This window comes from Heptranchias perlo, chromosome 11, assembly GCF_035084215.1.
Source record: "Heptranchias perlo isolate sHepPer1 chromosome 11, sHepPer1.hap1, whole genome shotgun sequence".
NCBI lineage: Eukaryota > Metazoa > Chordata > Chondrichthyes > Hexanchiformes > Hexanchidae > Heptranchias > Heptranchias perlo.
In genome coordinates, this window is record NC_090335.1 from 64070583 (window position 1) to 64097836 (window position 27254).

Consider the following 27254-nt stretch of genomic DNA (forward strand, 5'->3'; position numbering starts at 1 on the left):
CAGTCACTAAAATTAAACTATTCTAAAAATCAAGCAAGCCGAGTTTAACTAGGTTTACAACCAGAACATTCAGATTCATCTGAAGCTTCTGCCATTGTTTTTCTGTTCAAGTCCCTAGAGTTAAGATTTGCTGACAAGACCACAATTTTCAGAAGGCATTAAGCTGCATATATGACGCTTTTAAAGATTATGGGTCAGAATTAATAGCAAATTACCCAGTTGGACTGAAAAATGAGCAGGCAATAGAAAGTACGATTTAAATAAATGGGGAAAAACAGTTCTGCCTGGACAAGGAATGATAAATTGAGTTTCACAATGGCTTCTGGATCCTTTGCTGGTCACATTGATAAGTGATGTTGAGGAAGATATTCTGTCGTATCAAATTTGTTGATGATATCTAACTATGAAGCTAGGTGATGAATGGAAAGGAAAATTAAGGCTTTGAAAGAGAAGTAAGCCAATTATGCAGATTGGCTAAGGAATGTTGCATGATTTTCATGTAGATTAAATTTAGGCCAAAGCACATGGATCAGAATACAGCTTAACATATGGGGCGGCTTGTTGCATCCAATAGTTTTTGCCCTTCTGTTTCTAAAAATTCTACGGTCTTACAAAGCATTGAGAACAAAATTATCTGCAAATTACAAGAGTCATAGAAATACACAGAAGTTAAAACACGGAAACAGGTTATTCAGCCCAACCAGACTATGTCGGCTGACAAAAGATCAGTGACTTGAAACGTTAACCCTACTTTCCTCGCTGCACAGATGCTGCCTGTCCTGCTGAGTGCTCCCAGCATTTTCTGTTTTAATTTCAGTTCACGTCAGTAAGCAAATAATCCTAATCAAAGTTACCTGCCCCATTCTCATATCCCTTCATTCCCTTTACCTTTATCCACATGTCCAATCTAATCTTGAATGCCAAAAGAGTTTCAACCTCAAACACCAACTCGAAGTGAATGCCACAGCCGTACAACACTGTGCAAAGTTGTTTCTCTTGCTCTGTTCTAAATAGTTTACATTTAATCTTTTATCTATGGCCCCTCATTGTTGACATCTCAACCATTGGAAAGTCTGCTTCTATTTATCCTGTCCCATCCTTTCAAAATCTTAAACATATTCCACATTGTTCTAATGAAAAAAGCTCCAATTTTTCAAGTCTTCCTTCATATTTGTATTTCCTCGTATCAGGCAGCATCCTAGTGACTGTTCAATATACCTTCTCAAAAGCCTCAATATCCATCCTATAATGTGGAATCCAATACTGCATACAGTACTCTAACCGAGGTCTTATTTAAGTTTATATAGGCTTATACCTTGAAGGAGAAATCGGAAGTGATTTTGTTTTCCACTGTAATTAGGTGGAAAGGAAAGCAAGATGTAAGTCACACTGAAAATAAGGGAACGTGGAGTTGAGATAAAAATCAGATCAGCCATGATCTCATTAAATGGTGGAGCAGGCTCAAGGGGCCGAATGGCCTACTCCTGCTCCTATCCCTTATGGTCTTATGGTCTAAATACTTCCCTGCAGTAATACAACAATTTACCAGGCAATTTCTTTTCAGATTCCTCTTCTTGTGGTTCTTCAGGTACCCTTTGATCAATACTCAATGAGCTTCCAGTAGACATTCCACTACCAGACCTGGCTCTTCTGCAATATTCAAATAGAACTGTTGGACTGTAACATCTAAGTGATTTCAAAGTAATGAATTAAATTCAATTTATTGTATGCAGTCAGCACAAAAATAACACTCCAAAAAAAATTCATCTTTTACTAAAGGTAAACATACCCAGCAATCATTTTTTCTTCAATGAAGCAAAACTATTTTAGACAAACACTTTGATAACTGGGTGAGTGGATTGGATGGCACATTGCACTGGGTTTCCAGCACATTGCATCAGAAAGCTAAGATATAGTCTGGCACTTGCAATCTTGTTTTTTTTCCAATCTCAACCATGCCATGGTGCTGCATCAAGTGATGGTCAGGCACTTCCTCGTAGGGTTGGAGAACTAGAGGGTCAGTTACCTTGTGCTCTCTTTTATGCCTTCAAGTGACCAGCTATTCACTGGCATTGAATGAGGCCAGGTAACAGGTTTATGTCCGATTCTATCAAATTGAATACAGTATGAAGAATTTTTTAAAGCTTTTCTCTGCATGGAATATACATACCCGTAATCATGTTTGTCGGATTAGAATCTGGATTACTTAAAACAGGATATATTGTACGCTTCGCTAAAACAGTCACGTCATTCCACTATTCAATGGAGTCATTCATGAGTGCGCAAATTTTCTTGCATGAAAACTCAACACCAAATGATGTAGTATTCCATGCAATAGCCCAGTTCAGGTGTAAATCTTCCCCACAGCCATTAAGCTAGTCATATAATGTTGCCACAACTTCAAATCAACATACTGCAATTTTTCTTTCCAAGTTAAATATGAATCACAAATGAAATCACATGAAGTGGTTTACAACAGCTAACCTCTAACAGAAAATTTCCTAGCCTTTTTTGGATTTCAAATGAAACACACTAGTTACATTGAGCTACCATGTTACGAGAAGTTCTATCTATTGAGCCACCTATGGACTACTCACCTGAAAGTTGGTGGGATCAATTCTCGAGTCAGTACAGGAGGCAATGGCTGTCCCGACATAGCCATATCAATTAAGTGCATAGCCAGAATGAATTCCTCTGCTGTAAGTTTTCCATCTTGATCTATGTCAGAAAGGTTCCTGTAAAGGATTACAAATAAATATAGAGTTGCTGGAGGTGAAGGAAGAAATTGAGCTGACATAATATATAAACACTTAAGCTTTAACCATGCTTTTGGTGACCCAGTGCATTTTGTTGATGCATATTTTCTTTGAGGTTTTTGTTTTCCCTCTCCCACACTCCTCCTTGATCTCCTTGTACCATCTACCAAGGCTTTTGTCACTCAAGCCAGAGCTAGAATGTGCATAAGCATAGTCCAGAGAAGCTCTTCTCAGATTTCAACACTTCTCACAGCAACACAGCTGAAAAGGGAAGCTCAGTGCATCAGGAAAATTGAGGCTGCTACTCCACTTTCTGCCATTTCATAGTACAATTGGTGCTCCACTGGCCCAATGTCTTTAATGCAAAAATCATGGATTCATAGAATCGTTACAGCACATGAGGCGGCCATTCGGCCCATTGAGCCTGTGCCGGCTCTTTGTAAGAGCAGTCCAGTTAGTCCCATTCCCCCGCTCTTTCCCTATAGCCCAGCAATTTTTTTCTCTTCAAATATTTATCCAATTCCTTTTTGAAAGCCACGATTGAATTTGCTGTGTAAAAAAGTTTTTCCTCACGTCGCCTTTGGTTCTTTTGCCAATCACCTTAAATCTGTGTCCTCCTCTGGTTCTCGACCATTCCACAATGGGAACAGTTTTGCTTCATTTACTTGATCTGAACCCTTCATCATTTTGAACAGTTCTATCAAATCTCCTCTCAACCTTATCTGCTCTGAGAACAACCCCAGCTTCTCCAATCTATTCACATAACTGAAGTCCCTCATCCCTGGAACCATTCCAGTAAATCTTTTCTGCATCCTCCAAGTCCTTCATGTGCGGTGCCCAGAATTGGGACAATACTCCAGTTATGGCCAAACCAGTGTTTTATATAGGTTCAACATAACTTCCTTGCTTTTGTACTCTATGCCTCTATTTATAAAGCCCATAGGCTTTTTTAAACTGCTTTCTTAACCTGTCCTGCCACCTTCAAAGATTTGTGCACACATACCCACAGGTCTCAGCTCCTGCACCCACTTTAGAATTGTACCATTTAGTTTATATTGCCTCTCCTTGTTCTTCCTGCCAAAATGTATCACTTCACACTTCTCTGCATTAAATTTCATCTGCCATGTGCCCGCCCATTCCACCAGCCTGTCTATGTCCTCTTGGAGTCTATTACTGTCCTCCTCATTGTTTACTACACTTCCAAGTTTTGTATCATCTTCAAATTATGAAATTGTGCCTTGTACACCCAAGTCCAAGTTATTAATGAATATCAAAAAAAGCAGTGGTCCCAGTATCGACCCCTGGGAACACAACTGTATACCTTCCTCCAGTCCGAAAATGACCGTTCACCAGTACTCTGTTTTCTGCCACTTAGTCAATTTCATATCCACGCTGCCACTGCCCCTTTTATTCCATGGGCTTCAATTTTGCTGACAAGCTCATTATGTGGCACTTCAAACGCCTTTTGAAAGTCCATATACAAAATATCAACTGCATTGCCCTCATCAACCCCCTCTGCTACCTCATCAAAAAACTCAATCAAGTTAGTTAAACATGATCTGCCTTGAACAAATCCACGCTGGCTTTCCTTGTTACTCCACACTTCTCCAAGTGACTATTAATTTCATCCCAGATTATCGTTTCTAAAAGCTTCCCTAAAACTAAGGTTAAACTGACTGGCCCATAGTTGCCGGGTTTATCATTACACCCTTTTTTGAAGGGTGTAACACTTGCAATTCTCCAGTCTTCTGGCACCACCCCCGTATCTAAGGATGTTTGGAAGATTATGGCCAGCTCCTCTGCAATTTCCACCCTTACTTCCCTCAGCAACCAATGATGCATCGCATCCGGACCGGGTGACTTATCTACTTTAAGCATAGCCAGTACTACTTCTCAATTTTCACCCCATCCAGTATCTCAACTACCTCCCTTTTTACTGTGACTTTGGCAGCATCTTCTTCCTTGGTAAAGACAGATGCAAAGTATTCATTTAGTACCTCAGCCATGCGCTCTGCCTCCTTGCATAGATCTCTATTGGTCCCTAATCAGCCCCACCCCTTCTATTACTATTATTATCTGTTTACTATTTATGTGCCTATAGATGACCTTTTATGTTAGTCCCCAGTCTATTCTCATACTCTCTCTTTGCCCCTCTTATTTCCTTTTTCACTTCTCCTCTGTACTTTCTATATTCCGCCTGGTTCTCACTTGTATTATCAGCCTGACATCTATCATCTACCCCATTTTTCTGCTTCATCGTACTGTCTAACTCTTCAGTCATCCAGGGAGCTCTGGATTTGGTTGCCTTACCTTTTCCCCCTCATGGAAATGTACCTAGACTGTACCCGAACCATCTCCTCTTTAAAGGCCGCCCATTGTTCAATTACAGTTTTGCCTGCCAATCTTTGATTCCAATTTACCTGGGCCAGATCTGTTCTCAACCCACTGAAATTGGCCCTCCTCCAATTAAGTATTTTCACTCTAGATTGCTCCTTGTCCTTTTCCATAGCTAATCTAAACCTTATGATACTACAATCATTGTTCCCTAAACATTCCACCACTAACATTTGCTCCACTTGTCCCACCTCATTCCTCAGAACCAGATCCAGCAATGCCTCCTTCCTCGTTGGGCCTGAAACAGTGATTAAGTTGTCCTGAACACACTTCAGGAATTCCTCCCTCTCTTTGCCCTTCACACTATTACAATCCCAGTCTATATTAGGATAGTTGAAGTCCCCCTTTATTATTCTGTAGTTCTTGCATCTCTCTAATTTCCCTGCAAATTTCCTCCTCCATATCCTTCCTGGCCCATAGAACACACCTAGTGGAATGGCACCTCGATTGTTTCATAACTCTAACCAAATAGACTCTTTGATCCCTCAAGGACATCCTCTCCAGCATTGTAATATTCTCCTTAATCAATAATGCCACCCCACCTCCTTTTTTCCTCCCCTATCTTTCCTGAACACCTTGTATCCAGGAATATTTAGTACCCAATCCTGCCCTTTTTTGAGCCAAGTCTCCATTATTACCACTACATCATATTCCCATGTGGCTATTTGCACCTTCAGCTCACCAATCTTGTTTACCACACTGCGTGCATTTACATACATGCACTCTAAACCTATCTTGGACCTTCTCGTATTCTCTTAGTCAGATCTCACCTGACAGCACTAGAGTAAGAAATAGTAGAGTATCTGTCTCTCCCAATCCTTTGTGCACCTATTTCTCCTTTCCAATGCTACATCCTGGTGCTCATCCCCCTGCCAAAATTAGTTTAACCCCCCCACTCCCACCCAACAGCACTAGTGAACCTTCCTACAAGTACATTGATCCCAACTCTGGTGAGGTGCAACCTGTGTCTTGAACAGGTCCCTCCTGCCCCAGAACTGGTCCCAGTGCCCAAAGAATCTGCAGCCCTCCCTCTTGCACCATGTCTCTGGCCACACATTAACCGGCCTTATCTTCCTATTTCTGTATTCACTGGCGCATGGCACTAGGAGTAATCCAGAGATTACTACCTTTGAGGTCCTGCTTTTTAACTTCCTCCCTGGCTCCTGAAACTCTAGCCGCAAGGCCTCATCCCTTTTCTTTCTTATGTCGTTGGTACCCACATGGACCACGACTTCTAGCTGTTCCCCTTCCCCCCAGAGAATGTTCTGCACCCTCTTCGTAATGTCCTTTACCCCGTAACCAGGGAGGCAACACATCATGCAGGACTCACGTCGATGGTCACAGAAATACCTGTCTGTCCCCGACTGTCAAATCCCCTATGACTACTGCATTTCTACACTTCATTATGCCCCCGTGCAGTGCTTTGTCCCACGATGCGATGCTCAGGACTGCACTCCGAGGCGTTGTCACGCTCACTGATATTCAATGGAGTTTGAGAGTGGTACACTCCCAGAAGATTCCTGCACAGCCTGCCTCTTCCTACCCTTTCCGATGGCCACCCAATTGCTAACCTGAACCCTCTGTGGCTGAGGGGTGACCACCTTCTGGAACGTACGATCCAGGAAACCTTCAACCTCCTTTACGCTCTGCAGTAACTCCAGCTGCACCTCAAGCTCAAACCCTGAGCCTGAGCTCGAGCAACTGGAGGCATTTCCTGCACGTGGCCCTCCAAGACACATGAAGCATCCTGAAATTCCCACATGACGCAGGAATTGCAGGCAATGAGTCTCAGCTGCTCTTCCATTATATTTAGAAACTTTTTTTCTAAAATCCCTTTAGATACTTCATTAACAACTTACTTACTGTTTACTTACCCCGATTAACCTACCCTTTTATTCCAGGTCTCTCAGAACTCTATCACTCAGATCATCACTAACATCAAGTTCTTAGTGCTATAAAGTGATAAAACACTCTCATTCACTCTGCATAATTAACTTTCTTGTGTCAGTCTAAACGCAGCATTCTAACATACTTGGATTTGTCTGTGCTAATCATGGATTACCAGTCATGCAGTTAGCAGCAACCAATCAGATCTGAGATTCATTTTCCACAACTAACACAAAAGACAGTCATTATACAGTTATAGCAACACACAATTCAAACATAGTGACACAAGGTGCGGCGTACAATTCCCTTCACTCCACCCTAACATGCCTCAACTCTACCTGAAGAACACCTCCAACTGCACCATGCCAGCAATTATGTGGCACCTGAGTAAGGGTGCTCAATTATAGCCAGCTTTGTGCTGAAAGCCCATGAATATGAATAAGAATAAATGCATTGAGACTACCCAAACACATTTCACAAAGAAGCCTTACTGCCAAAAAGGAGCCTTTCATCCCATCATTCTGGGCTGGATTTGAATCCAGGTCCCACAAGTGAAAGACCAGTGTCTAACCCACTGTACCAGCTTTATTTTTAAAAAAATGAGCAATGCCACAGATGATCAATAAAATGGTTTAATGAAGGTTGAAGTGTGTCAATGATCCAACACTCAAGCACAGAGGGGTAGGATATCAACTTGTGCCTTGGAAACCTCATATAGCTAAGTTCCAAATCTTGGTTGTTCTTCCTAGAGGAAGGCTTTGAGTGGAAGCTGGGTACTTCTACAAAAGGGAAAAAAGCCCTAATCACCCTGCTCATCTTCCTAGCAACTGAGGACAGTGACAGAAGTCTACAAGCAGGCAAGCTGTTCACTTTCTGCTTAACAGCAGATGTGTATGTGTACATGGAGAAGAAAGAGAGAGTGTATTTTTTGAAATAATCATCTGTCCCACATTTTAGTCACAGAATCAAATAGCTAAAGCTTCACAAATCATTCCCAATTGCATGTCTTTACAAAAAGAGATTGTTCAAACCCTGTCAGATTTTAGGAAATGATTTGTTTGGAAATGTTAGAAAAATACTTACCATATAGATGCTAATTGAGCCTGTGGTAAACTTGATTGCATTAAGATAGTTCTTGCCTGTGGGCCTGTAAAATGAAAATTTCTCCATTCATTATTATTTTCCACATTGTAGTGTTTTGCATCCTTATGTGCATTCCTGTAATTTGCTGAATTCCTGCTTGGAATACAGATACAGGCAATGAAATTCCATGATTACCAGCGTCCGTGAAAAACAGCTAAAATTCACTGAAAGACCTAGAGAAAATAAATATGGTTGCATATTTTCTCAAGAGAAAAAAATCACTGAACCTTGGCTGCTTCTCACGATCTGGGAGTGAACAGATGGGACAGGAAGAGAGAGAGGGAAGGAATTGGAATACGATAGTCAAGTCTCAATAAACAACTGTTATTTTCCATTTCTTATAAAGAGATAGAAAAATATTTTGCAAGTATCTGTGGTAAATTATACTGTACAGAGGAAAACAGCAAAGTTAGTTTTTATCACTCTGCACAGCATGTAATCAAATGTTTGCACATGCTATTGAATTCAATCGAGAGAATTAGACAGAATGAAATACAGACCCACTTGCTGAGCTCCTTACCTGTTAAATGTCCACTCATCGTTTTATCGTGACTGTTGAAGAGCTGCCTGTATTTCAACCTAGATGACTGTGGAACAGCCCATTCCACTGCGGCAGCCATGGGTGGCACACTAAAACATACCGAAATAAAACAGCCAATCGTTTATAAAACAATCATTCTGTGAATTCCATCTTCCCTCAAAGCATTTCCTTAAAAGTAATATACCTCAACTGAAATTTCCTACATTACAATAGTGACTACACTTCAAAACAAAAAGTATTTAATTGGCTGTAAAGCACTATGGGGATATCCTGAGGTCAGGAAAGGCACTATATAAATGTGAGTTTGTTCTTTGAAAACACTTAAGCATATATGTTTAATTATATATTTTTCATCACCTGCACAAAAAGTCCTATCCAAAAGCATTAAATTGCACACACTTAAGAAAAGCTTTGAAAATAAAACTTCCCATGTCAAAATTCATGAAAATTTTCTCCTGCATTGCAAGTGCAATGCCACATGTTCTCTGCACTAGTCACTTTTGGAAAGCGATCCTGTATGTGTTATCTGGGCACTTCAAGAGATGCAATGTCCTATAAGTTAGTTCTGCTAATCTAACCTTACCCTACCAGGAAGAAAAAAGTCAAAAATGCTCAGCAGCACCAAATCCAGAAAACTACATCACTCTTGAGTGGTTTCATTTTAGGTGTACAGGCATAGCAATATGCTCTTGTATACTGTGCCACAGAGCAATAGATACAGGTCCATCTATCCCAGCCACCACACAGCAAATTCATCATCTCAGACATGCCATTACACAACAATTGGAGGCCAGGTGCTTACCAGCTGCAGAGGTGGGATAGCAGGGGAAGATTAAAAGGGAGTTATTCTGGCAGCCTACTTAATTGACGAGGTCTGGAAACAGCACATTAACAACTGGAATAAAATATATAAAAAGACAGACAAAACAGCAACCAAGAATGAGGCTAGAAATTACTGCTGGCAATATTAGTGGATGAATGCCTAATTCATTCATATGACATATATGTGTCTATTTTAACTGAAGCGCAAACCCTTTTTAAATAAATGGAATGCCATATAAACACGTTAAACATTGATCTGCCAACAGTAATTTCTAGCCAATAAACTTGAAATTTAGAGCTGGATTTAAATTCACCACTTTTTTTTTAAAGTATTTAATACAGACAACACAGCTGCTTATTTTAAAAGGTATTTTAGATGTTTCCAATACTTAGGCATTACAAATAATTTGCAAGCCAGTTTTCTGTGTTGTGTCATGCAACGTGAAGCAGTATTTTTCTATTTGCGATGAATAGTTTCACAAGGAGAAGCAAGGCAATGATTGTTTTCTTCTTCATTCCTGAAGGCCTTTACGTCTTGTGGGGTTCAGTTCAATAAGCAAAAGGTGCCCTGCAATGCCACACCAACGGAGCCACTCGCAAGTCTTGATGGTAAAGGTCAATAATCTACGTAATTTGTGGCGCCAGATGCGGTGGAGGAGAAAAATCACATGAGCCCAAGCCTTTCCTCAGCCAACCTTCACAAACATACTTCCATTAAGTATCCCCAGATAGCACTGAGGAGTAGGAGCCGTAGGCAATTTTCCTCTCCCTAACCCAGTGGTGCTAACTCCAATTCTGGAACCCTACCACCATCCCCCTCCCCCCCACCACCAACGGTGACTCACGCAGATTTTCTTCTTGTTCTTTGTTGGCACACAAAGCCTCCACTGAATCCCTCCATTTGGTGGTCTGGCAAGGTTGGGAATTGAATGTGCGAGGGATGATGTGTGTGAAATCCTGGTCATTACATAGTTATATAGCAGCTTTTAAAACTTCATGGTACTTTGTGTGTGAAATAAACTTAAACCACAAGCTATTCCAGAGTTAACATTGTGTACTGTTACTTGTCCTGGGGGTTTGTGAATAGGTTGGTGATTGAACATTTAGCCAGAAGCTTCTTGGTTTTGATACAATTATCAGTAGTCATCTTGATGTATAACCTAATAGCTAAGCAAGAGCACATAACTTCCTAGCAACATGAATTATAAAAAGCTTGCCCTTCAACTTGAAACCTGGGTTGTAAAGTTAGTTCTACCACAGATATACTTCTTTATTATGTCCAATCATGACAAAATGATTGACCATCGTTGGCAACAGCATTACATCAGTCGATGAAAAGCAATACTGTGCCCATTTTTCATTTGCTTATTCATCCTCCCCTATGCAGAACCCAGTAAGTTTGCAGAAGAGCTACTTCACATCCACGAGAACAAGTAGGCAATCAAGAATGTCTATTGTGTTTCAAACAGCAACATCTGGTCTTAAAATAAGAAAATCTTATCCACTGAACAAGTCAAAATTGTTCAGGTTGCTTATACCAATTGCAATTGGACAAAAAAAATGCACACTTTAAATTAAAATTCTCTCCAATAAATATGATCAATTCTATGGATGCCTACTTTTATCATGAAATTTCCTCCGACTGAAACTATGTAATGCATCAAGCTCCAAATGCTGTACATGATTGCCTAGCATTTATTCACTTCAGAATTCAGTCTTTCCTGGTCAGTGTAAGAATCACATAAGCACAAAGACGTGCAATGCATTAGGACATATAATATTAAGGTTTCAGTCATTATCCCTCAGCACAGTGTTCAATTATTTTGTTTTTTGTAAATTCTCTAGAAGATGATATCCTTTCTCTTTCTTCACGTTTTGTTTCAAACCATGTAATGTGATCTTGCAGCACTGCAATGTCATAGCACAGCCCGTTGTCAGTGCCATGCAGAAACACTGCACAGAATAAGACAAGCATACTAGTGCCCCTATCAGAAGAAGCAATGAGTCATGCATTTGTGAATGTTGACCAACCAGCCTGAAAAATATATTCTGAAACAGCTTCCCAAATTCTATTCATGTATAATATTGCAAATTAAAATCTGACTTTAAATTGTATCTATATTTGTGAACTGTGGTAGCAAAAGCTTTAAGCTTGGTGTAGGGAAAGATCTATATAGATCACCAAAATTAGCCCTGAAAACAAAAATTATTTAGGAAACAAATTGGAGAGGCTGAGACATGAGCATTTTCTCTGGTCTTTATACTTAAGCTCAATCTAGAATGATTTCATTATTTGAGCTATGCTGCTATGACTTCAGTTAATAAAGCAATTTTTGTCTCAATTCTGTGGTACTGAACCTAAAGCAAATTACATCAGTATAAATGAAACTTAAACTTAGTTGAATAACTCACTTTACGTTGCCCATGTCAAACGACTGTGCCTTTTGCAGTTTTGTTGCATTTGCTTGACTGACTGATGCAGAGCGACTGAAGGAAGAACTCTTTGGCAATGTGGCTCCTATTTGAAATATAAATAAAACTTTCAAAATTCTCATTCTCATTTTCTCACCCACCCTATCTTAATTATCTTTTCCTGTCTTGCATCCTAATTTTCTTAAATGCAACTTATCGTATTCTCCCCACACTGCCTATTCCTTGCTGCCCCCCACCCCCTTTACCACCTGCTTCTCTGCTTTCAGAAACAAAGTTCTTTTCTTCAACCGGACTTTTGGTTCTCCACCCCAACCCTCTATTTTTCCCTCTCCCCGCCCCTGCTTAGCATCCATTGTTATGCCCTTAATGTGGGGACTACCAAACAGCAAATTTATCTCCAATTCTGAGCAAGAAGATATTCATTAGATGAAAAATGAAAGAAAATGGAAGTGACCTAGAGTTACAAATGGGAATGCATAACGATTGGTTGAAGGTTAAGCATCAGCGAGTATGGTCAGAGGAGTTATTGCTGGGGGCGCAGGGTGGGTGGAAGGAGGTGCTGAGTGGAGTGCTCCAGGATTCCTGCAGTTTCTGATATACATTAAAAACTCTGAATCAGAAGCTGAACATAAACTTGTCAAAATTGAGGAGAAAAACCTAGGAAGGGCGATTGAATTTGAGGATGCAACTCAAACTCAAAACAAGTTGCACAAAATAATTAAATGAGTGGGTGTAAAGTACTGCAAATAGGAAGAAGGAAAATGGGTACAATGCAAGCATTCCATGAATGGCATTGAAATAGCTACGGGTGAAGTTGAAAATGTTTTAGATTCAGCATTAAACATGTCCAATTACTGCAAATTAGGAATCAATAAAGCAAACAGAATGATGAACATATAACCAAAACAGTACAAAATAAGTTGATGGAAATCATGCTCAAACTGTATGTTTTCGGCAGACCACACTTCGAGTAGTGTTCAGTTCTCGTCATCAAGATACAAAGGAAACATTTAAGCCCTGGAGGTGGTTTACACAAGACCCATCAAACTGATCCCCAAAAGCATCGAAGGAATGAGTTGTGAAGGAAGACTGGAGAAACCGAGATGTTCGTCTAGAGCTATACATAATAGTAAACAGCACAGAAAAGGCAGATCATGAACACTACTGAACCAGACAAGGGGACACAAGATCAAATTATTATGTGCAAATTTAGGACTGTTGTCAGGAACTTATTCACACAAAAGAGTGACCACCTGGGCCAGGCAAAGAGGACAAATGCCCTGGATCAGAAGAACCAGTTAGATGCCATGATGGGAAGGGATGGGCAGGAAACTGTAGGGTCTTTTTGGATGGATAAATTAAGATGGGCCAAATGACCTACCTTAAATCGATCTTGTAACCACCACTGGGTGATTAATAAAAGAGCTTAATAGTAAAGTGTATGAAGTGCACTATTGATAATTACTTTGCATTTGGGGTACCTTGAGACATTCTGGTCATCTAATCATTGCTCAAGAATGTGCAGATACAAGAAAAAAGGCTGATGCCAGTGTCAAAGAATTTAATTTCTGGGGGGAAGTTAAGGAAGTTGGACTTTTCTACTTGGGAAACGAAGAGACAATGATATCTAACTGATGTTTTCAAGATAATGGAAGGAAATTGTTCAAGTTAATCTAAGCAACTTGCTCAATCTTGTGAAGAGGTCCAAAAATAGGGACAGGTTAAAGTTAAGACGTTAAATAGGAAGGTAAGTCAGACAGGACTTTTTCACTCAAAGGGCAATAGAGCTGTGCAGTAACTTACCAAGGAAGTCCATTGAAGCGGACTGTATAAACTGGTTCAAGAGACAATTGGATGCATTTCTGGAGAGAAAAGGGATTGAGGGATAGAATGAGAAGGTAGCTGGAGCTGATCCATGAAAAAGGGTCAGGCTTCTTTCGCCCAATAGCTTTTTCCTGCTTTTGAAAGTTCTTGCTGTCTAATGTTCCAATACATAAAACTACAGTCAAGAGTAATGCAGTCTTTCGTACTTCAATTACCTGTACTTCATTTACAGAATTACACTCACCTGGATGAGCAAAGGCAGGTAGAGGCTGGATCACAGCATGTGCTCCATTGGCTAGCACAGGAACTCCTGCCGTAGGAACAGAAGACACCAATGGTGGCGACATTCCCACCACTGGCATAGGTGCCATTGACAAAGGTGCTACCGCGCCCATGGAGGGCATAGCTGGAACATTACCAATGCCTTGATGTGGGGGAAAAAAATAAGGTATTGCTACTTTAGTATATTTTATAATGGTTAAAAAACATGGAGTTTTTAAAGACTGAAGATATTTGCAGAAAGTTGGAATCTTATGTTAAATGATCAGTATAAATGAAAACTAAAAAATGATTTGTAGAATATGACACTAACCAAATCCTGCTGTTGGAATGGTTACTGGTATTTGTTTCATGATGGGAGGCAGTGCAGAGGGAAGCTGATGGCCCTGCAGTTTTAGCTTGATCAGTTTCATGGCTATAGAAAATTCCACCTGATCCATCTTTCCATCATTATTCAAGTCAGCCAGAGCCCTTCAAAAAGAAACAAAAAATTAAAAACTGAACAAATTTCCCAGCCAGTGCTGGCAAACTTACTGACTATTTATATAGCACTTAACACAATATTTCTTGTGGTTCTATGGTCTTGTGGTTATATTTCTTGTGGTCAAAAAATTTCCATAAGCTCACAGAAAGGCTGCTGGATACAACTTTGTGCAGGTGCATCATAAGAGCTAGAAAAATTGACAGAGCACCTTAACAGTACTTAAGTTACACTTCCTGTTCATCAACCACAAAGTACCATAGATTGGAGTTGTATGAAACAACCATGACCTTTACTTCTCACAACTGGAAGGGCTGTGTGGTGGGCCACTAATACACACAGGACAAAAATTAGGTCCAAAAACAAGAGATCAGATGAAAAACCCACTTCATTCTCAAGAATTGGATTAATTTTATATTGACAAAGTGTCAGTAAATAATTTACAACCAATTAAAAAGTTCATGTGACCAGGGAAATCCATAGGTTGGATCCCCCACCCGTGCTATTAGCTGATCTCACCCAGGGTGGCAGTAAAAGCACTAGAAATGTTATCTGCTGTCCAGAGTGAATAAAGTGAAAAATAATCATGGTTCCTGCTTCCAATAATCCTTTTGTAGGTGAATCTACATGGACATTAGGCAACAATAGTATGGGCCTTAGCTGCCCCACTTGAATGATGCGCATTGTTGAAGTGTACACTTCAATAATGGACCTGGGCATCCTTAAGGTACCAGAGGATGCTTAACATCCAATGGCATCAAACTCCAGCAAGTATTCAACACTGTCGAGAGATGAATGGAAAGGAGAAATGTGAGAAAAAAACCCAACAGGAATATTCTAACAACATAGCAACCATTCAGCCTAAAATGTAAATGTGCTGGACAAAGTGACTTTATTGATTGCCACCTGCCCTACAGAAGAGGGTTGCTGGATTTTAGTTCATTGGATGTACAACTGACACATTCATTGGAGAAACTGATCAAAAAAGTTAGCAACGATCCAAACAGCAGGATAATTTCTAATGCAAAGTGCACAACTCTTATTTGGTGAATTGATCTTGGTATTGACTAATTATCAGAGAACAGCCTACATACCAATTTAACAACTGTGTATTTTAACTGTGCAACACTGGAATGATTAGTCATGCCCACGCTTCACGAGTATTCCATCATCATGGATACAGAACACCGGAGACATGACCCAAAGCCAGTATATCGAGGAGCAATTCGAATCATATACTTACCTATAAAGGATCATCTCATCTTCAAGATAGCTCCAAGATTAAGGGGAGAAATGGCCTCCTAAATAAGATTGCAGGCTCAACTTGGGGAGCTGATGTGCAATTATTTCACAGTTCAGCACTAACTCTCTGCTACACAGTTAGAGAATATTGTGTTCCTGCATCGTTAAACTTTTCACAAAGCTAGTTGATGTACAATTAAATCAAACAATGAGAATACCAACAGGGATAAGGAGACTAACACACAGAATGGCTACCAGTCCTATCAAATATATGGCCTAACATCAGATATCATATTGCAGCAATGGACCTCCTTGAGAAAATCCAGGAGATGCCACAACTGCCACTTTTCAAACTATGGGAGGAACCTTGCCACCGACTCATTGCCAGATGACCAATCTGGACTGTGCAATCAACCATCTCCATTGTGAACGCTGCCACATTATGGTGTACACAATGGGAACAAACTGCTCACTCCGTAAGAAACTCATTCCTCATCACCCAGCCTGCTGTGACTCCCTGGCTGCGAGCTGCCATGCAATCTCTGGTGCAAGCTTAATCGTTTTAGATGTGGGGCGATGAGGTGTGCGGCAAATGACCGTACCAGGGGACTCAGGAACAGCCCTCTGTGTAACTACTTGTGCAGTTGAGAATGCTGCAAATCTACTGAATGGCTGCTCATTTCAAGATGATCTACCAAGAGGACTTTCCAGACTCCACAATGCTAACCTGGAGGCAGCTAAATGGCTAAAGCATGCATGATGCCTACCTAATCCCCTTGACACTTGATACTTTTAACTTGTAGTTTATCTCCCTACTTTATAGTTTGTACTTCGAATTTTTTCCAACCTTTATGGTACCACTTGTGCATTCGCAAATAGTAAGAAACCATCACCTTTTGTAGATATGGCTTTCCTCCTTCCTTAATTTTTCTTCTGTCTCTACTTAACAGAAATATCTGTCACCTTCCTGAGGAAGTCACACTAGGATGTATAAATGAACTTCATGCCATGCTTCTCAGGTGATTCTCCTCTGCCATGTTTACAGCACTGTTCTGTCCCATATCTTCAGCAACTGACTACATTAGGCAGCCAAGTCAACAACTGCACAGCACAAGTTGTAAGCCATATGCGTATATACGATCTAGATCTAATATGGCACAAGTAAAACAAGCTGCAGAGCCTCGTTCCCCTAACTGCTGATGAAAGGGAAAATTTAACACCTACTGAGTCCGACTGCTGGCTGACACAATCTAACTGCACAACCCTTGGGGTAGTAAGTTGGTGATTTACGTTTAGGGGATGGTTCGAATCACTGAAAACCCAGACGCCCTCTTTACTGGTTTACAACTCAATATAGATCACTTAGCTGGTGCATTGTTCCTAAATCCTCAATGTTTTTGCAAAACCAAAAAAAAATTCAAGTCTCTGCACCTCAGAACACTGATCAGGGCATCCTTTTAGTGAGGCTCGCCTTCCAGCAAAATCAGATTGCTTCATGCCTTTTGTAGAGTCTGGAGGAAGCTTCACACCTCTGTAGCGTCAGAAGGTGTTGAACTATCAATTGTTGAGGATCAACGTAGTTCAAAACAAACTGTCCGGAAACCAACATGAAATAGAAGCTGACAGTTATTCAGCTCCAGCAAACCATGGTAAGTCCCACTGACTGAAAAAAACAAACATTAACCAAAATAAAATTCTATTAAAAATGTGGAGAAATAAATACTCAAACTTAATCTACCCTGGAGGGTAAAGTACTATTACTAGCCAATTACCAAATGACATACTTTCTGGTAAACCTAGACAGTCAACATCACTGCTGCTAACAAAATGAGGAAGACTGAGGATTATGGCTCCATAGGTCAATTTCAGCCTTGGCTCAGTGGTAGCACTCTCACCTCGGAGTCAGAAAGTCGTGGGTTGAAGTCCTACTGCAGACACTGGAGCACATAGTCCAGGCTGACACTTCACACGACTGAAGGTGCAGTCTTTTGGATGAGGCGTCTGCCTTCTCAGGGGACGTAAAATATCCCATAGCACTATTCGAAGAGCAGGGGAATTCTCCCACTGTTCTGGCCAATATTTATCCCTCAACCAATATCATTTAAACAGATTATCTAGTTATTATCTCATTGCTGTTTGTGGGACCTTGTGTGCTGCTGCATTATTTCCCTACATTACAATCGTGACAACACTTCAAAAGTACTTCATTGGCTATAAAACGCTTTGAGATGTCTTGAGGTCATGGAAGGCACTATATAAATGCAAGTTCTTTCTTTCATATAAAACCAAGCAGAGGGACCGTCAGCTGGGAAGCATAGCACAAAATTCCTAAACAGCCAATTCTCCAAGTGATTTTCCTTCCTTCCCCCCCACCCCAATGAAGACAACCGATTCTCCACATCGAAAAGGGACTTTGTTAAATGAGGAAATGGGTAATGGAACCTCTGACCTCAATTTTAAATACTATTGCTAGTTAGTGGAAATTGTACACCCTGATATGGCATTAATTACTAAGGGCTAATAATAGTCATACCTTTTACTAGCTGCATTCTAAATATACAAAGCAGTCCTATTAATACCAAATCAATATGCTATTTTAAAGTACATTTAGTCAGTACAAAGTGGTAGAATGCATCATTTCCCCAGAGGGAAGGAAGTGTTAATCCACACAGTTCTTGTGTATCTCCCAGTGGTTAGCTGAACAGCAGCAATGGTAGACATCTGGAGATACAATGCCTGTGCGGGGAATATGACAGAGGAATGCAACAAAAAAATAGGGTGGAGAAAACACAAAATCAATTTGGGTGCAAGTCTCTTAGGGAAAAAAAAAGTGCATCTTTTAAGCAACAAAGAATATACCAAATGCTCCAAGTAAAGGTATGATAGAAAATACAACATACCAACTTGTCAGCTGAAAAGCAACTTTTATACTAAATGCAAGAATACCAGTGTTTTGCCTCTATCTTTAGTCACTGATTTGTCTGCTTTTCCAAAGCTGATCTTTCACAGCATATTACAGCTTCTCCTTTCTCCATACCAAAACAGAGGGCCATTTTATACAGACCTTTCTTTTGAATAGATTTTTTAAGCAAACAAAAAGTTTATATATGCATTACACACAAGCACAAACTTTTGAGCTTACCATATTTGTGCAAGTACAGGTGGAGGTAATCCAGACTGAAGAAAGAAATTTCGGGCCTGATCACCTGAATTTAAAAAAAAGACACTCAATGTTTACGAAATATATACAATTTAAACAGAAATATTTTACATGTACACACTTGGCAATAATAAATCAGTAAGAACTATAAATATAAACTTCCCCATATGTCAAGCAGCTGGTAAATATGTTCTTACTAAGGCCTCAATTGTATATCGTATAACTTCACTTTGCAACTACCTAGTGATCTTATCGACAACGTGCCATCACAAATTGCTTGCATTGATGCGCAACAAGTTTTCAAAAACCAAAAGAAGTACATAGGTATCAAAATGTAAAAAATTTTAAAAATCATTTCAAAAGATGCTGCAACTGGTATTACAAAATGTTTATGGCATTTATAATTAAGAGTTCTGCACCAATAAGTGTTTTTAATATGAAGACCAGTTGATTTGCTGAAACATTACCAAGAAAGTTTGCGTCTCTTCCTGTAATTGCATGTCTCCTCATCTTACTTAGAATGTACAGCACAGAAGCAGGCCTTTCAGCCAAACAGGTCCATGCCAGTGTTTATGCCTCCTCCCTCCTCATCAGCATATCCTTCGATTCCTTTCTCCCTCATGTGTTTATCTAGCTTCCCCTTAAATGCATCTATGTTCGTCAGCTCAACTATTCCTCAGAGATTTCTACATTCTAACCACTCTTTGGGTAAGTTTTTCCTAACTTCCTTATTGGATTTATTAATGACCATCTTATATTTATGGCCCCTAGTTCTGGTCTCCCCCACAAGGGGAAATATCATCTCTATAACTACCCTATTAAACACTTCCATAATCTTAAAGACCTCTATCAGGTCACCCCTTTCTAGAGAAAAGAATCCAAGCCTGTTCAATCTTTCCTGATAGGCATAACATCTCATTTCTGGTATCATCCTAGTAAATTTTTTTGCACCTTCTCCAATGCCTCTATCCTTTTTACAACATGGAGACCGGAACTGTGCACAGTACTCCAAGTGTGGTCTAACCAAGGTTCTATACAAGTTTAACATAACTCCTCTGCATTTCAATTCTATCCCTCCAGAAATTTCTCTTACTCTGAAATCTCTCAATTTCCCTGTCTGCTTTCCCCTCATTTTGCTTCTCAAGCATGCTCACATGGCCTCTTGACTTTTTCCTTCTCTATGCATGTCTTGAATTCACTCTGTCGCCTCTCGTGCATGTTCCCCTTACTATGTTTTACGGTTTCTCTCCGTATCTTCGTTTCTATTTATCTCTCATTCTGTATGCCTCTCACACTTCCTGTTGTTTATCCTCCGAGGTCTGGAGGCAGACATGAGACTTTGACTGATAGCTAGAGAAATAAGGTCATCGATTCTAGGCACAAAGCTATGACTTTTCTCTCAGGTGTTAGCAGAATACTGAAACTCCCTTTGGAAGAGTCTGACTACTATACAAACATGTCTGTCAAATTATAGCTCAGAAGAGGGCTTTCGCCACCATCCTAGGAAGCAATTCCCAATCTAACCATCAGATTTTTTTTTTAAAAATTAGAAAGTTGCGAGATGAGCTTGAAGGAACCTGAAAGAGAGCTGGGGTCCAATCTGATGCCAGTCGCTGCTGTAATGCTTCCTTTGCTGAACCACTCCAAGGAGACTCACAATGAGAAACAGTTTAAAAGCAAACAGCAGCTGGCATCTCACCCACCATAACATGCACAGGTGAGAAAGGGAGTCGGAGGTGGTGCTCAGGGAGGGGGGACTGGTGCCTAAAAGGGGGGTGACGGGCATGGGCCTTGGTGTTGGCGAAGAATCAGGAGCTGGAGTCAGTACAACAAAGTGCCCACAGAAGAGAATAGAGGGGGTGGTCAAGGTTACCAATGGGAAGATTTGTCCCTGGTACCCACTTGCCTGATGGCACTTTTAACAGCCATAACATTACAATGAGATATCTCTAAAAGAGACACACTGTCTATATTTTCATAATATTGGTTATATGACAGGCAGTACTGTGACACAGCAAAATGAGACTCCAACACGCTGTACTGCAGTGCTAGGCAGTGGTTCACAACACAATTACCCACATTGAGTTGTCAGTTCCAGCGACAGACGTGAGTAGTCACCAAGCAGAAGGCAGAGACCTCTCCACAATCACAAAGAAAATAGAGTCACACAGGCTACCTCTTAGCAGTCAGCTATAAAGCAGCAGAGGCCTCGGAGTAGCTCACCCATCTATTGCGTTGTCAGAGATGGTTGTGTTGACTACAAAGGAAACATGACTAATTAGTATTGTTGAAATTAACTGGAGCTGGTAATGGTGTTAATGAGTGCATGTACAATTTCAAGGAACTTACCCAATGCTAAAGTAAATCAGATAAGTGTTTCTTCAGCAAAATGTCATTTAAAAAAAATACTACTTGGATCTCCTGTGGTGTTGCATAAGGGGAGAGAAGAATGAATGGGGCACTATTTCTTTTTATTTATAGAACAGAACAGGGCTGTATGGACCTTTTAAAAAAAAATGTAACAAGTGGTCCAGGTAAGGGACCACCAGGCCACATTTTAAACTTTTTTTAAGCTGGGAAATGCTGAGCAGGTAACTGGCTGGACAGAACAATCACAGAGGGTGTGACACTGAACAGCCAAGTTGAGCCGACCCAAGCAGAAACAGGAAACCCCAAGCATGGAGCAAATTTGGACCACAGGGTTTCTAATTTTTTTTAAAAATGGACGGTAAGAAATTTAGAGCTGGGAAAGGTTGGGTGGGTCTGTCATCAGCACCTTAGGTACAGCAGGATAATCATAGCCAATACGGTCGAACACCATAATCCGCTGAACTTGCTGGCTGATTTGCATATCAAAAACAGCGTGTGTCATTAACACAATGTTACTTTCCCAGCAAGATCCAGCCCATTGTAAATGTTGATGTCATAATCTTTAGTAATACTTACAACAGATTTGTGGACAGCAAGTGCGCGCCATACACGACTTCAAAATAATATAGCTATGTGCTAGACATATGCAATTGTGGTCTGGTGGAGTGACTACTGATATGCCAACATCTGTCACCAGCATTGCTGATAGGAAATTAATGCCAAGGGATGCTGTTGCTTTATAATTGAAGATTGCAATTAAAAACAATTCCTCTGCAATAAAGTGACAATTTGTAGGGTTGCAATAAGCTTGTTTTTCTATTAGATGTAGATATTTCTAGTGCAGGTTCTGGGATTACATAAGAGGTTTTTTTCAAAGAAAGTTCAAGAACATTACAATCACACAGCAGTTATGCATCAAAAAATAACTAATCCTAAACTGCTGAACAATCTTGCAACACTTCAGCTTAAAGTGCAGTGCTTACAACCGGAAGAGTTTGCTTTTATTTGCTATGTCTGCACCAACTCCCATGTGACATTTCAGTGGTCACCAGCACAGGCAGAGTTTCAAGCAAACTGGAAAGAAAGCAAGAGTTTGATGAAAGGAAGCCATTGACAAACTTCTGGGAAATTACAATGGCTGTTATTTAAGTGAAGAGTCAGTTTTTGAGTCGGTTTGTTTTGCCCATTTTCAAAAGGAGCCAAATCTGGTGCAGGGAAATAATTAGGTTTGGTAAAAAATCTTAAAATATTGGTCAAAGTAATAACTTAAATTTTCCACAGATTGAGTTGAATGATGGCACACATGAATGACCCACAGCATATCCATTTTTCCAAAGCAACCCAAAAGCTGATTACTAAAGAAACCTAGAAAAGTCCATCGGTTATTGATGTGGCAAAACATTATTAAAGCACATGGCCAGCATATTAGGAAATTTCTGCTCATCAGTAAATTAAAAAATTGTGGTAAAGAAAATTAAAGAGAAAAAGATTTGATGCCAGTATGCATGGATCAACAACTGGAACCAAGTAATCCTTCCCTTCACCACCCTCCTTGAAAGGAAATTCAAGATCCTGACATATATATTAAACCATTTCATGTTAGCATGTTGAGACTACCCTCTCAGACTACCCACTCAGTAGCCTATTGCTACTCCACTGTTCCCAACCGCCCCCCCAATGCTGTACAGCTTCTCCCAATTTCTCTTTCAAATGTATGTCCTCCGTGATACCAACAAGCTACGCTCGACCCTTCCTTTCTCAACTCAGTGCCTGATTAGTCACCTACACATCACCACTCAACTTCACACATACTTTTCCCATCACTTCCTGTTGGAGTCCCTTCAATCTGGTTCCTGACCCACACACAGCTTCTATCCTGGTCAAAGTCACCAAATATATCCGGTAAATGTAACAGTGATGCTTCTTCTCGTTTCAATCTCTCTGGAGTTCAACAGTTGACTGTTCCATTTTCCTATTCTTCTCCTTGGTGATACAACTCCAGGGCTCTTCCCCACCATGGTTCAATTTCTACATGTTAGTGTGGGTGGCAAATTTGCCCATCCCATGGTAATTTCTGGCATGCCACAAGATACCATCCTTAACTCCTTCCTATTCCTCATTTTAAATCGACATAATCTGCAGGCATTGGGACACCTTCTGTATGTATGCTGACAATACCCAGCTTTACCCCTCTGCCATTACTGTCAACTTCCTTGTCTCTTGTTGTGCTGTCTGACTGACTGCCTGCCTGCCTGTGTGACATCAATTGATGGATAAGTCAAAGCTTCTTCCAGTTCAATATCAGCAAGACCAAATTCTTTTTCGACTCTGCCAGAAACTTTGCACCTTAGTCCCGGATGCCATTCCTTCCCAGCTTCTCATTTATGTTGAGCTCAACTGGTATACAATCTTGGTTAGACCACACTTGGGAGTACTGTGAACAGTTCTGGTCTCCATATTATAAAGAGGATATAGAGGCACTGGATAAGGTGCAAAAAAGATTAACAAGGATGATACCAGAACTGAGAGGTTATACCTAGCAGGAAAGATTGAGCAGGCTGAGGCTTATTTCTCTAGAAGAAAGAAGAGTGAGGGGTGACCTGATAGAGGTCTTTAAGATTATGAAAGGATTTGATAGGGTAGACAGGGAGAAGATATTTCCACTTGCGAGGGAGACCAGAACTAGGGGCCATAAATATAAGATAGTCACTAATAAATTCAGTAGGGAATTCAGAAGCAACTTCTTTACCCAGAGTGGCTAGAATGTGGAACTTGCTACCACAAGGAGTAGTTGAGGTGACTAGGAAAGATGCATTTATGGGAAAGCTGGATAAACACATGAGGGAGAAAGGAATAGAAGGGTATGCTGATAGGATTAGTTGAAGTAGGGAGGGAGGAGGCTCATGAGGAGCATAAACACTGGCATGGACCTGTTGGGCTGAATGGCCTGTTTCAGTGCTGTACATTCTATGTAATTCTATGTAATAAATTGTGTGGCCCCAAGCTGAGCGTCAAACTTGTGTTCTTCCACTAAGAATGCTTCCTGCAGCTCAGTAATATTATCCACCTCTTCCTTCAGCTCATTCCCCAGACACCGAAAAAGTTATTCATGTCTTCAGGCAAACTTTTCAAATGTTTTCCTCGCCAGCCTCTCAAGTTTCAAGGTGCACAAATGCCAACACCCATATCCCTTGCCCGCATTAAGTCCTGCTCATTTATCGCACATAATCTCACTGAACCATACTGCTGCCTATTCCTTGGCACATCACTTTCATAATTCACACCCATTTAGAAATCTTTGAGCCATTTCCCCAACCTACCTCTGCAACCTTTTCCTGTCCTGCATCACAACTGGCACCCTCCTCTCTTCTGATCCTAGCCTTTTACCGTCTCTCTCAACCATTGTGGCAGAACCTTCTCACCCCAGCACTCAAATTCCCTTCCCAAAGCTCTCCAGCTCATTTCATCTCACCACTTTCAAAGGCCTCCTCAAAGCTTGGCTCTTCAACCATGCCTTCAAACACCTCCCTAAACCCCAACCTGATATTTCCTCATGTTAAAGGAGCTATATAAATGAAAATAGCAGTACAGCCTGAATTTCTGAGTATGAAACATTCAAAAGGGATAAAATTTACTTCAAACGTCAACTGGCAGTACAAGAGCAGGTTTATTTTGTTCTCACCAGTAATCAGTCCACCAGCTGGTTTGATACTAAGGAACTGCTGGTCATGCTTAGCTCGCTCTTCCACTGTAATGGCACAGATATCCAGGCCCCCTGTTGCAAAAAAACAGTTCATTAACAGAATTTTCCTCACTAGGTTATAGTGCAACTGAAATAAAACTCACGTTAAATAGGTACCCCATGGGGAAAAACAAATAAGGGTTTGGTAGTTGGACCAAGCTCTTTAAACGGCACAAAAATGGATTGCTTCAAATGGATGAGTTCCAACATTACATTATTGCAATCAGCATACTTGAAAACCATGTTGCCCAAACTTTTCCCCAATACTTTTTCTAGATCAACGCATGAATATGGAGATCCACTACAAGAATTTTCCATAAGATTTTATCAGGCAGGGATATCTGGAAGCGATTGTACATCTATAATCTAACCGAAGATTCAGGAGATACAAACCATGGGTGCAAAATTTAGTTTCTAACAAGTATCTGAATTTAATTTTGTGCGATTTAGATCTTGCTCATATTCTGGTGACAGAAGTGACCAGTGAGTTTCACATGCTTGGTGCCTGTTGATGTTCATAAGAACTGAGGTAGCTTGATTGAAAAGAATGCAATTGATTATGTGGAAATTCTATGCCTATTAATGTACTGCACTCTCAGGAGACTGTCCAGTTCCACTTTTCATAGACATAAATTTTGATTAACGGACTTAGTAATAATAATGGAGCTCGGGCTCTGCACCCAGCAATTTGTCATCTCACTTTTCAGGTGCAAAGATTGTAGGTACACTCCAATGGCTGCATGGATATGCTGGGCAACTATCGATGCAAGGAAAAGGACTTAACAGCGATGGTTAAAATTTTTTATACAATGAATTTGCAATCAATGGAACCTCCAGGACCTGTGGTCCAACCATTTGTCAGAATTATCGCGAGAAAGCTTTGTGCGTGACATCAACTCATTACATTAATTTCCTTCCGTCTAACAATCTGCCTCATTAAATTCAGGTTATATTATGTGCATGGTACCTGTCTTCATCCCTTGCCTGGATGATTGCTGTACAATATGCATAAAACCAAAATGTAATTATGCCATTTCAATTATCCACTAGGGCATCTCCTCCATTGTGTGAGATAATGAAGGTCCCTCTGTATTGAAGTTAGACTTAAATGTTATTTTTGTAAGCCTTTCAAGTTTTTTTGATGTCTGAATATTGTGGCCTCAGGGCTTCTTGTCCAAACACAAACTTTCCACTTAATTTTTCAATTAAATTACAAGTACTGTTTTGGGGAAATTACTTCACATTTATTTCAATAAACTAATAGAAGTGAGTACCTCACCTCGAGATTTGCATTCCTCATCTCTGTAGGTTACATTAGTACCCCACCATCCACGTGAAACAACAGGTTAGGTGATAAAATGTTATGTTATTGTTAGGACTTGCAATGGTCGGTTTCAGCAAGACAGCATATGCTATAACATCACCTTTGCTGTGGAATGGCGGGTTGTAGGTGAGAGCTAGCAATCTCCACACTGCGTCACTGTGGGGAGGCACTAAGCAGAGGCCAGTTGCTTCTTATTTCTTAGTCCCGCCCCTTACAATAAAGAAAAGAGCATTACCCCAACCCATACTCTTGAATCTCCTGGCAGCCAGTTTTGATTAGTTATGGCACAGTCCCGGAAGTGGGCTGCACACCTAAGGTATATATCACAAGGGATTAAACACAAAAGCTGCACCATACTCAAAAAAAAATACTAAAGTCAAATTCTTCAAGATTCCAATCTTAGCCAAATAGCCTACAGTAACAATTTCTTTGAGGGAGGGAAAATCTTTGTATGCTGTCCACGTGTATCTATTCCAAGACCAAGACAATGAAGCCTGAATGCAGACCAGTACTTACCCTCACTGACAGCTGGGTAGTATGAGGAGCTTCACATCAAATATTTCTGAAGCAGAGAATCAGGCAAGATAACAATTTTTTTCTTAAAAAGTCAACATTTGGTGTTCCACAAGTACTTACCCCCAAAAGCTGTCGGAAACTGAGCCATGCTTCCTTTAATTTTAGCTAGTCAGCAGATGCCTGGAATAGATTAGTATTTATTAGCTGATTGAACAGATACTGAAGCTTACAGTAGATTATAGAGCAGATGTAATGTAAAACTAGATGCAATTCCACCTGGCAACTGAAATACAGGATACAAATTTCTACAATGAATTGTTATTTGCATCCCATCATTGAC

The 27254-nt window shown here is 40.4% G+C and overlaps 1 protein-coding gene across 2 annotated transcripts in view; it reads right to left on the reverse strand.

Annotated features, from left to right (window-relative positions):
* itsn1 (intersectin 1 (SH3 domain protein)) overlaps window positions 1-27254 on the reverse strand; it is a 186724-nt gene that overhangs the window by 106478 nt on the left and 52992 nt on the right. For both annotated transcript variants that reach the window (XM_067993251.1, XM_067993250.1), the window contains exons 2-11: window positions 27035-27094; window positions 25015-25107; window positions 18945-19008; window positions 14393-14550; window positions 14045-14224; window positions 11956-12061; window positions 8701-8810; window positions 8121-8184; window positions 2598-2735; window positions 1547-1650 (exon numbers count right to left, since the gene is read on the reverse strand). In XM_067993251.1, coding sequence (XP_067849352.1) covers window positions 1547-1650; window positions 2598-2735; window positions 8121-8184; window positions 8701-8810; window positions 11956-12061; window positions 14045-14224; window positions 14393-14550; window positions 18945-19008; window positions 25015-25107; window positions 27035-27062 — 1045 coding nt within the window. In that variant the 5' untranslated portion in view covers window positions 27063-27094. The remainder of the gene's footprint in view (window positions 1-1546; window positions 1651-2597; window positions 2736-8120; window positions 8185-8700; window positions 8811-11955; window positions 12062-14044; window positions 14225-14392; window positions 14551-18944; window positions 19009-25014; window positions 25108-27034; window positions 27095-27254) is intronic.